The following is a 12159-nucleotide window of genomic DNA, read 5'->3' on the forward strand; positions in this document are numbered from 1 at the left end:
TACCAGGTGAGACTTGCATCGAGGAGATCTTGAAATTCTGCAAGCAAGCTAACACAAGAATGTCCGAGGAAGACAAGGTCCGGCACCTGCTCAAGGGCATTGCAGAGGATGTGTACAATTTCCTGATCGGCAAGGACAGTCTCGCTTCAGCGTCTGATGTCATGAAGCACTGCTGTACGTTCGAGGCACTGAAGATGCGCCAATTAACGCCAAAGTTTGGCCGATTGGCCAATGTTACCATTGTGGCCAGTATCGATATGAGCTCTTCATTTGACCTGGCGACGACCATAAGACAGATCGTCCGCGAAGAACTGTACAAGCGCAACGAGAGGGCACGTCGCCTGCCTAATGTTTCTGATGCCTCCTTTCCGCAAGCTCCGGCTACTTCTCCACATTTGAATCCATGGCAACCATCGGTCAACGTCACGGATTTATCAGAATACCGACACGCACCGGCATCGAGAATCCACTACTCTTCGGATACCCGATTTGAACCTCGCTCTTGTTACGCCCATTCCTCTGGACGCCCCACCACTGGCAATGCTCCGCGTTACGACGCAGTCATTCGTCCTAGGCGTGCTGACGCGTCTGACAGTTCGGGAGACTATTGCAGAAGCCATCCACATCCGACATGCTACATCTGCGGCGTTCTTGGTCATATATCCCGTTTTTGTCCTCATCGCCAAAAGCCTCGGTACGTTCAACTTGCTGCCCCAGCGCCCAGCACCCGATGGCCTTCTATAGCGCAATCGCCTTCTAGTAGCAACTTTTGGCAAGGAAACTTCTGGAGCCGCTCACCTGCCTCCGACCGCAGCCTGACGCCGCATCCCATTCCTCGATTGCACCGGTCTCCTTCACCACGGCGTCGTTCAAGGTCACCACTGCCAGAAAACTACAGAGTGTGGCCAATGGAGGTGAGGTCGCTGGAAATTCGCTGCTGAAAGATATGCCTCCGCCTGTGTTGATGTTGAAGAACAAAATGTAAGTCCTTGTTGATGGTGTGTCCACATTGGCGTTACTGGACACTGGTGCTGTTGTTTCTGTGATGAGTCTCAGGGACTCAGTCAAGCTGCCTAGAGCAGCTTTTACCCTGAAGACCATCCAGAATTTTCTGGTGAAATAAACTTTGATTGATTGATTGATTTGAATTGTATCTTAATTCTGCAGCCCAGTATGGACTATACAACTAAACAGAACCAAAATAAAATTTTGCTTTTACAAAAGAAAATTCTTCATTATGTCGCAAACATTCCCTATATCTTGGCTTCAAGTAAAACGGTCTTTCAAGATTAAATATCATACGAAATCAGCACTTGTATAAATTGCTGGTTTTATGATCCTTTTGCTTTTCAGACACTTATAAAGAATTCCTTACGATGATGGCATGCCTAAAATCTAATAACACTAATACGCGTACGTGCCAACTGCCTCGTAGTTCGTACCTCGTGTCCGAATAAACTACAATTTACAAGAACTTTAACTTACCATCCATTTTGAATGAATTTCCAGAAATAACGACTGCTACACACCGACAGTTGTGCCGCCAGTTTGTATGAATGTCGTGAACAATAGCTTTCACATTGCAATAATTGGAATGGCACATTTATGCCTTACTTGCATACTAAAGAAGAAGGGCAACTAAGGGCCTTGATTTTGTTAATCATAACCACATAAAGCCAACAGACAATGAAGCCAAGGAAAGCATCGGGGAAATTAATTGTGGTTGAAATTGGAATGTAGAAAATGATGAACAAAGGGAAAACGAAAGCGGACAAAAGATAACTTGTCGCTGGCGATAAGTTATCTTTTCGTCTACGTTCATTTCCCTTTTCTTCATTATTTTCTACATTCCAATTTCAACCACACTTAATGTTCCCGATGCTTTCCTTGGCTTCATTGTCTCTTGGCTTTATGTGGTTATAACTTGCATACTGTTTTTTATATTTTTTCCTTTAGTAGATATTGTCAACTATTGCTCGATATGTCTCTTGAATTTCAAATCTTGTATTCCTCATAGTAAACTTTACTTACTTTTCATTTACAGGGACTTTTTGATCATTTAGAGTGCGTATAACAAAACAATCAATTTATTTATACTATGTCAAACATTTGCTGTGCTTCATATTGTAAATCTGTTATCTTAGTAAGTGCCAACATCCGTTGTAATTGCGACATGTTTGCTTTCATTTTCTCAGCTGTGTAATTGTACAATGAATGTTGCATGCTGCCAATGTAAGGGTCTTCAGGGACCCAGTCAAGCTGCCTAGAGCAGCTGTCAGCTCTGAAGACCATCCAGATTTCCTGGATAACAAACATTGATTGATAATAACTGTACTGGCAGCCATTCAGAGGAGTTGCTGTGGCCCAGAAAATAGCGAAAATTTTTTCTTCTTTGTCATCAGCCTACCCTCTCGGGACTCAAGACCTGTTGTAGAAAGCTGCCTATTGGGAGCAATGGCCTTTTTGACAGGGTGCCCATGCAGTCAGGATGCTTGGGAGCTGCTGCTAGAGCAGCTATTGTGGACAAATCATTGTGCTGTCTTCTTGGCATGCTTGAGCATGACAACAGCTCTGGGATGCTGCTTCATTTCATTGTCTTCTTTTGCCCAATCGCCTGGATGTAGTCGACTGTGCATAAAGAGCTCATACCAAGAACTCGGACATGTCCACAGCCTACGACAAGCGCTCGTTAAAGGCTGTCTGAGGTTGAACTTCGGTTGGCACAGCAGAAGTCTGTTTTTGTGATGCATGAAGCAGATTGTGGGCTGATAATGCTATGCCATCCACCATTGCATTGTCTCTTCTAAAGCCTGTGAGAATTTATTACACCTACAGGTAAGTCCATTGGAGCGCCCGCTTAGTGCAACCGACCTGTCCCGTTTGGAGTTGTGGGCACCTGAGGAGGCCTGCGACCACGCCACCTGGATCACCAATCTGGTCTGCACGCTGATTCGGTGCTGCAATGACCACATCTTATGGGCTCTGCTGCCTCTCTGCTCGATGGCGGTTAGTGGCTTTCTTTTTGTGCAGCTGGGGCTTGGCAGTTCTGGCTTATAAATGGAGGCGCTTGGATGCCTACAGAGAGAAATGCTATAAGGAGAAAGGGCAGGTTAAACACCAGATGGAATTAGTTTGTACAGTTCACCTTGATGCCAATGATGGTACTGATTAAGTTATCTGGCAGGTTGGCTGAAGAAGATGCAGTGTCATCTGAAGGGCGAAGCATTTAATGCAGCAGAAAAGCTTTTCAGATGGATATGCGATGGCCGACGTGTTGGCGCAATGCAGCATGTGAGGCGTCTCAGAATGAAACTCAAGAAACTCAGAATGAACCGGCAGCTACTAGGCATTTTGCTGCACTTGGATGGTGCACGGGTAAAACCTTGATCTGCTGTTTTGCTTTGCGCCACACATGCCCCCTGCTGCTCAGGTGCAACACTGCAGTCAAATGTACAATCCATGTGTGCAATCCAAACATGAGTGTGATGACATTATGTCAATTATACGTCCCCTCTTTTGACAGTTGAAATGTGAGTAGATGGAATGAATAGATTCTTAGATGTTAAATTTGTGTTCACTGATCACCTTACTTGCTGTTGTTATGAGCTGAGGCAAAATAAGGCACTTCTCGCCTTCCATTCAAATCATTCTAAGCTAGATAAGAGGGGCGTTACTAAGATGTGCTTTAATAGTGCACTTAATAAGTCCTGCCAACATTTCATGGACATAAGTTTAAATGAGCAAGCTTGATGGCTCCTAAAAGCTGGCTATCCATCTAACTTGATGGTTTCTGGTGCAGAAGGATTACTCCGGCATGTAAACGCGAGTCATAGTGTGCCTAACACAGACGCTTGCCCTACCTTGAGATGAAAAATGCAGCAGTTATTCCCTACATCCAGAAGGTATCTCACAACTTAAAGAAGCTAGCCGCATGAGGCAACATTCAAGTTGTTTTTTCAGCACCCAGTTAACTTGTGTAAAAAGACAGATCTTGCAAAGAATGGGAAGGCTGGTTCTCAAAAAAAGCACAGAAAAAGTTTCACGGAGGGCAAAACATGTCATCTATTGTATCCCGTTGTTCTGTAGCCGATGTTACGTCGGACAAATGAAACGTTGCATAAACAAGTGGCTCAGAGAGCATAGCAATGAGGCTAATAAAATGCCACCTGATGGTTTTCTTGCACCACATTTCCAGAGATGGGGGTGGGAACCCCTTTTTAATAAAAGAGTTATCGTAGGCAGAAACAAACTTGAATTCACTCGCCTAATAGTTGAAGCTGAGAAGTTGCACTGTTTCGGTGATGCATGTATCAGTTAAACTTTCCTAACCTTGACTGAGAAAGAATTGAATTTTCTGTGCATGTCATGACGGTTTGAGCTCTCTGAGTTATTTTGGGTGCTCTGTTTCTTCCTTTTTTTGGTTTTTCATTGTAAAGTGGTTCACGTGATCTATGACATCCTTCAATGTATGTAATTTTCTTCAGCTCAGCGCAGGAATTAAACATAGTTGTTGTTAGTGTGTACAATGTGCATTCTTTTGTGCTCATGTTTCCCTGCGCTCAACCACCTTTAGTAAAGATGTACCAATAAGCCTACATCACCACCCTTTCCGAAATTAGGGCTGGGGTATGTTGTGATTGCTCACTGTGCTTTGACCAGGTGGACCTGTGTGAGTTGCTGTTTCCGCTGGTGGTGGAGACACTGTCGGATGAGGGCAGCTACTGGAGTGCGGTCGTGTCGGGCATGGCAATCTTTCTGGACCACCATGCTGAAGCTCAGGTCAAGGATGAGGCCCAAAGGAGCCAGTCCACCGTCGTCTCCGAGCCAAGTATGTCATACTAGAGGTAGTTGTGACTGTCCAAGTTCAGTCTTTTCTAAATGTGCAGCAAAAGCAATACTCGGTGAGAGGTGAACTTCCAGTCGACACAATGCAGTTGACGTCCATTAATTCAACTCTGATGGGGCTGATCAAATTGAACAATTTATCCAGCAGGTCTAATAGACGCGGAAAAAATGCCAAGCATGCCGCTGATTCATCTGACGGTGTTTTCCCGATTCTAATACACCCTCAAATCTTATGCACGCCCACTTTCCATGTGTCCAACCTAGAAAACTAACGTAGATATGACATAAAAGCTCCTAAACAAGATATAAAACTAACAGGAACCCAATTTTTTAGCAAGAAAAATGCGGTAATTTGTGGTGCGCAATGTTTTTTTTTTTTTTTTTACAGCGAAACTGTTTTTATCTAGCCCCCCCCCCCCCCCATGCACCCCCAGCATGCATTCCCAGGGTAGGTACACTGCCCGGCTTACGTCTGTATCACGGTGTGTTGACAGGTATTGAATATTTACCCTTTTTCGAAGAGCTAGAGAAAAAGAATAAGCCAACTGCATGGCTCGCGGGAGCATAGACGCATGGAAAAGACGACAAAGTAGAAGAAAAGACAGCGTCCGCCATGGACAGCCTTCGATCCAATTACAGTGGAATCTCGATGATGCGAATCTCATGGGGTCACGAAAAATATTCGTATTAGCCGAAATTCTTATCATCGTAACACAGTTAAAACTAGCTAAATTAAAGAGTTGGAGGTGAACTCACTCAGGCACACGCACGTAAAAAGCATTTACAGTATAGATGACTTATAACGTAACTGTTTATAGTGAAGAACAGGCTACAACGCGGCCTTTTCCGACTCCCGTTTACCCTCCCATAGAACTCCATGTATATGCATACCGCTTACAGTACAGCCGCGTGAGACGAAATACCGGTTATAATGCGGCTTCCGCTGGAAAATCTTGCCGACAAGGGCGGTAGCGAGTACCCACCGACGGGAGAGGACATCAACGAGGGCGATGCGGGGGAGCATGAGTCGTGGAGCATGAGTCCAAGGGCGATAAAATTGTCGTAGCGCGCCGTATGTGCGAGTGAAAGCTGTGCCTTTCCCCCGCGCGCCTTCACGCACTGAGAGTGAACGCACAGCGGAGAGCAAACGCGACTTCCGTCCCGGCCGGGCGCGCCAGTCGAGCCCGGCCCTGCTTCCGTCGCGTGAAAGGCCGGGGGGGGGGGGGGCGGGGGTATGCATGCATGGAGGGAGGGAGGGGGGGGCGACACTGTGCTGTGTGGCACCAAATACGTATCTTGCAACCGAGCGCAAGGGTAACTGGCGACACAATCTCCCACGCGAAAGGAGCACAGCGGGAACACAGCGCAGGAGGGAGGGAGGGAAGGAAGGAGGGGGGGGGCTTCTACAACAAACGAGTTCTTGTACTCTGCACCTGTGCCGGCTGTCGGGTTGTCGCGCGCACCGTATCTTGAAAGTGATCTCCACACGGCTCTGACCTTTGTATGCGCTGTGCTTACGCCGCTCAGTTTCCGTTGAAGCGAGAGGCCTGCATGGGGAAAAGCTCAAAAGCAAGAGAAAACCGCCACCGTGTCAAACTATTCGCGCCCAGTCGCGACCTCCGCGCTGTCCGGCGCTGCGTCCGCGCCTCCGCACCAAAAGAGAAAAGGAGAAAGCGCGTGACTGTGCGCTGTTCTCTTTCGTGGCCGTCGGTGGGGTGGCGTTTATTCGTATCAACCGACGCGGGTCGAAAATCGATTCGTAACAACCGTTCTCTAGCACGTTGCAAAGTAATGGGACTCGGCCGGGACCACAGAAAAATTCGTATCATCCGGAAATTCGTATTAGCCGTGATCATATCATCGAGATTCCACTGTACTGTGCATAATGTAAATACAGTTGTGTTTCAGCATAGTCTGTGACCATTTATTCTATATTCTGGTGCTGAAACCCGCCGGTAGTGCTCGCTGGGACTCTACATGCCTGGAGTGCTCATTGGGAACTTTGAAAGAGAAGACAGCACGTCGTAAGGACAGCGGAAACCTCCTCCGAAAGCCAGTCGGTACGACCTGACTGGACCATCCGCCGTTACCTTTCGCTGTGACAAGACACCAACTCAGCGTCCATCTGAGAAGGTGAGCGAGGTCACACATTGTTGAAACACAAGATGAACGACCTCAAGGTCCCTAAAGAAAAGTGAACGGTGCGACGCCAGATGAATACGCGTCTCATCAATGAAGCAAAAGCCGTGATTGAAAGCGCTGACAGTGCAAAGATTTCATCTTTGATCGAACGACTATACGCAAATAATGAGGATTCGGACAAGCTTAACGCCGATCTAGACGAAGCTATCCCCAAGGACGAGTTCGTGACAGAATTTTAAACAGTGTTGGCTTATCAAGATGCTGTGCGAGGAATGTTGGGGGAGCTGAAGGCTTGGGAGTGGCTACTCTGTCAAAATCACTGTTCTGCGACTGCCCCTTCCGCAGCTGCAGGTCCGTAACATGCACTGGATGATCACGCCCAGTGCAAATCAATCAAGCTTCCAATTCTACAGTTGCAGACGTTCGACGGACAGCTTTGTCACTGGCCTGCCTTTTGGAAGCAATTCAAGGCGTCTGTGCATGAAAACGAAAAGCTGACGACAGGAGAAAAATTTCAATATCTGAAGAATCTTCTGAGGTGGTGTAGCAGCAGCTTCAATTTCTGGTTTACAAGCGACAGGCGAGTGCTACGACGATGCCATCGAAATTCTGAAGAGTCGTTTTGGCAATAAGCGTCGCATTGTGCAGGAGCATCTACACCGTCTGCACACACTACCAGCAGTTGCTTCCTCAGAAGATGTATACAATCTTTGAAGGCTATTGGATTATGTGCAGTGTCATATCAGAGGCCTGAAAGGTTTAAACGTCAATCCTGCCAGCTATGCAACTATGATGACGGACATTCTGTTGAATGTCCGTCATCACTTAATTCTGTTGACGGACATTCTGTTGAATGTCCGTCATCATTTTAATTTTCCTAAAGTAAGGTAGACTTCGCTATCGCCCTTCGTTGTCGGCACATTCATTGAAAGTCAATCTTTCCTCAACTTCTGCCTAAATTTAAATCTTACACAACTTGTGTCTGGGCCTACTAGAGTTGGCACTACTTCATCTAACACTCTAGACTTGATCCTTGTCACTGAACCAAACTTAGTACATTCTTTAACTTGTTTCCCCGGACTAAGCGATCACTGTTTTTTACATTTTTTTGTAACAGACCCCGTTAGATGTAAGAAGAACAATGCAAAATTTTTCAGAGATTATGCGAGTGCAAATAATAATGAGTTTGCCGTATTCATTGACGACTGTATACCAGAATTTTTCAGCCGTACCGTAGAACAAAATTGGAACTTGTTTAAAAACAAAGCCACATCACTTGTCGCTAATTATGTGCCACTGCGCAGACTTTCCGGAAATAAACGCTCTCCTTGGTTTTCCACGACATTAAAAAGTCTGTGAAACAAGAAAAAAACGCCTTTTCCGTCTTGCAAAACGCAGTCGAACATCTACTCGTTGGAATGATTGTTCTACGCTGCATGCTTATCGTATTGCATTAAAAGAAGCGAAGGATGTTTTTTTAAATACCCATCTTCCCTCACTTCGGGTCAGGACTTTCTCGAAGCGGCGCGCGCGCCGGCTCGATGAACCTCGCCCGACGCATCCTCGTGGGAGTGTATGATGGTGGGCCTCCCTGAGTGTGGCTCTGCCATGTGCTGCTGCATCGGGCCGCGAACAGGGAGGGGCCGAGACAGCAGGCAGGGACGTGGACCATGGCAGCAATAGCAAGTCGAGGCGGTTTCACTCGTTCTGCAAAGTCGCTCAAATGCACTCCACAAACACTTAGAATTAAGGCAGTAGAGGCCGCCGCAGCGTCGGCCGTCTGACACGATGCTGAACCACCGCATCTCGTTACCGCATAGCTTTATGTGGTAACGAGATGAAAAAAAACAAAACAATCCAGTTCGTTTGAATGAAGTTATTCGCTTCGACCGAATTTTTCCGGTCCGATACAGCCCGAAAAAGGGCGATGCTCGTATGAACAAAGCGCTCTCTGGTCCCCCGAGATTTAGGTTGTTCCGCCCGCAAAATATTGGGTCCATTTGAACAAAATAAGCTTTCTATTTCGAACGAGGTTTCTCCGCTCGGGCGAGTTTAGTAGAACTAGCGAATCCGGTTGCACCCGCTAAATGTCATGGCATGGTCATCTTCGAACATGCGACTGGCAGCTCCGCAGAGCCTTAGGCCTAATCGCGTCCATGACGGATACCAATGCCACAAAAGACCCATAAAGGGTTCCAATGAGCCGCCGCGAGGAGATACAGGCCTAGCTAAGTGGTCCCCGCTCGCTGCTCAACACGCAGCTTCCGAGCAGACTCCTGGGACTGCGCCCCGCTGACATCCTAGCCAGCGTTTCCGGCGCCCAGCTCCCAGAGCCAAAGATACAGAAAGGAGGCTATTTACATATGTACAGGGAAAATCGACCGCCGCGTCGGCTGCTGCACTCACTCGCTTCGGGCGTACTCTCAGGAGAAAACTCGCTGCAAATCTCGGCGTCTACACGAGTTCGGTGACCCTAGTGCAGCGTTAACTCACACTCAAGAAAGCACATGCCCAATCTAGCCAGCAATCACGCCTTCGGTTGAGACCTAACGCTGGTCCGGACAAAGCCTTCATCGCACCGAACCGATCGTCGTCACGTTTTCCAAGAGCTTGCCCCACGTTGGGAACGCCAAAATGTCGGGATATGTGGGGATTGCCGACGGCCCTCTGCCTCGACACACCGAGCCCCGCGGTTGGCGCATGCCTGCGCATCAACCGCGGTCCGGTACAAGCTCGAGGAAACAAAAGACGACAACCACGTGTACACTCGGAAAGCATTTATTACAACTGCAACTAACACTTCGAGCAGGCCAGCTAGCTATAGTTGACATCGCTGAGGGTTCCCTCGAAGAGAATAATACACTAGGTAAAGAAGGGCTTCCGACTTACCAACTGGGGAATACGGGGGGGGCCGCAGCAAACGCCGCGGCAAGAACACGGTTGACTAACCACGTGCAGGAATCGGGAGCGGCGATGGCGGAGACTTCCGCCATCGCCGCTTGCCGGGGACCAAAGAGACCCGGGTGATATCAGCGAGATCTCACGTGACCCACCCGGTGGCGCTGATAGCGCTTGCGATTCCCGTGCGCCGTACGCGGAAGGAAAGTTTCCCCTCTCCCAACTCTCCCTGGCACGCATGCGCTTGACGCGACGTTCGCTGCCCGTGCGGCGGTTATGGGACCCGAGGGTTCCCACAACCGTTCTACCTGTCCGGGGTCGCCCATCTTTGGTTCCGCAACCATGAGGGTGACTTTTCTACCTGGACAGCATTCAGAACGAAACTTCAAGAAGTATTCGGTCGCCCTGCTGTGCGTAAACTTCGGGCTGAACAACAGCTTCGCTGTGGTGCCCAACAAACGGGCGAAAGCTTTACCTGCTACATTGAAGATGTAGTTGACATTTGCCGGCGTATCAACCCAGATATGTCCGAAGATGACAAAATTAAGAACATATTGAAAGGCATAGACGATGACGCCTTCCAAATGCTCTTGGCAAAGAATCCTCAGACGGTCAACGACCTCACCTCGCTTTGCCAGAGCTATGAAGAGCTACGCAAACAACGGCTTTCTACGCGCCGAGATTCCGCTCCGGACGTCGCGCTTTCAGCTCTGGGTGACGGTGTCAGTGCTACTTCTTCCAGTCCAGCAATCTTCGACCAAATCAAGCAATTTGTACGAGAAGAAGTGGCCCGCCAGCTCTCTCTTCTGCCCGCCAGTCAGGTGGCGGAGTTACCCTTGTCTCCTGATCTTCGTCAGGTGATACAAGACCAAGCCGCTAGCACCGTGCCACTTGCTCATCAACCGCCTCCTACGCCTGTTCCACTTACCGCCTCCTACGCCTGTTCCACTTACCTACGCTGCCGTTGTCACAAATCCAAGGCCTCCGTCTCCATCTATTCAATCCAGACTTACCAGCGCTTTTCCCTCACCTCCGCAAGTGGCTGCAACATATGCGCCTCCAAGCAGCTACTGGCCGCCACAGCAGCCCGTGCGCCCACCTCGCCAATATATCCATCAGTCTCAGCCCGCTGTTCTCAATCCATGGCGCACTCATGACAACCGCCCTATCTGTTATTTTTGCGGCCTGCCTGGGCATGTAGCACGGTTTTGCCGCCGGCGCGGGTGGTATCCTTTGGATTCTCCGAGGGCACCAAGCAACGGTTTCCACTCTCCGTTCCGTTCCGCTTCTGCCGCTCAGCAATTCGAAGCCTCACCTCCTGCTTCCCGAACCTTCAATACCCGTCGGTCTCCGTCACCCCGTCGGCGTTCTCTGTCGCCGCTTGTCCGCCGCCCTGAAGCTCTCCGAAAGGAAAACTAAGGAACGCAGTTCCGGAGGCAAGAACTGCAATCTCAACGAACTGCTCAAGACCTAATTTTTTTCCTGCGAACGTCCTTGAAGTTTATGCCGAAGACGTTGTCGTCCATGCGCTTGTAGACACGGGAGCAGCAATATCAGTGATTTCGAATCAGCTTCGTCTTCAACTAAGAAAAGTCGCGACGCCATATTCTGCTGTTTCATTACGCACAGCAAGCGCGGCGCCGATTGAACCCTTAGGGAAGTGCACCGTGCGTGTTCTTATTTATAAGCGGCACTTTATACCGTGTTGAGTTTGTTATTCTGCCCCGCTGCTCCCATGCCATGATTTTAGGATGGGACTTCCTGTCATCTCATCGTGCCGTTATAGATTGTGCCCGTGCTGAACTCGCTCTGTCGCCATTCGGCCCCAACGTTCTTGAAGACACTGATGACGCTTCCGGTCGTGTGCTCGTCACCACCGACACCGAGATTCCTCCATACTCTGCCGCACTTGTGCCCATATCCTGCGTTGGGTTTTCCGACTCCACAGTTCTTTTCACGCCGTCTAAACTTGTTGCTCGCCGTCATCCCTTCTTGCTTCCTTTTGCTCTTCTTGCCATTCGACAAGGTTCCAGCGCACTTTATGTATCGAAACTGTTTCCTTGCACTGCTAGACTGCTCCACGATGAGTGTCTTGGTTATGCTGATGCAATCGAGCCAAGCTTCCTTTATGATGTGCCTGACGACCCGGATTCTCCTCAGGTGGACGCTATGGCCCTTCAAGTTTCTCCTCCGACGCCGCCATGTGACCCAACATTTTCCCGATGTATTGATCCCAATCTCACTCCAAGTCAGCACGCCCAGATCGCCAATCTC

At 48.7% G+C, this 12159-nt stretch overlaps 1 protein-coding gene across 1 annotated transcript in view; it reads left to right on the plus strand.

Moving 5' to 3' along the window:
• Nucleotides 1-12159, plus strand: part of LOC119461848 (serine-protein kinase ATM) — a 754892-nt gene that overhangs the window by 388710 nt on the left and 354023 nt on the right. The window contains exons 40-41 of the mRNA XM_037723219.2: nucleotides 2836-3006; nucleotides 4660-4828. Of these exons, the coding sequence (XP_037579147.2) occupies nucleotides 2836-3006; nucleotides 4660-4828 (340 nt within the window). The remainder of the gene's footprint in view (nucleotides 1-2835; nucleotides 3007-4659; nucleotides 4829-12159) is intronic.

The sequence above is a fragment of the Dermacentor silvarum genome, chromosome 8 (assembly GCF_013339745.2).
Source record: "Dermacentor silvarum isolate Dsil-2018 chromosome 8, BIME_Dsil_1.4, whole genome shotgun sequence".
NCBI lineage: Eukaryota > Metazoa > Arthropoda > Arachnida > Ixodida > Ixodidae > Dermacentor > Dermacentor silvarum.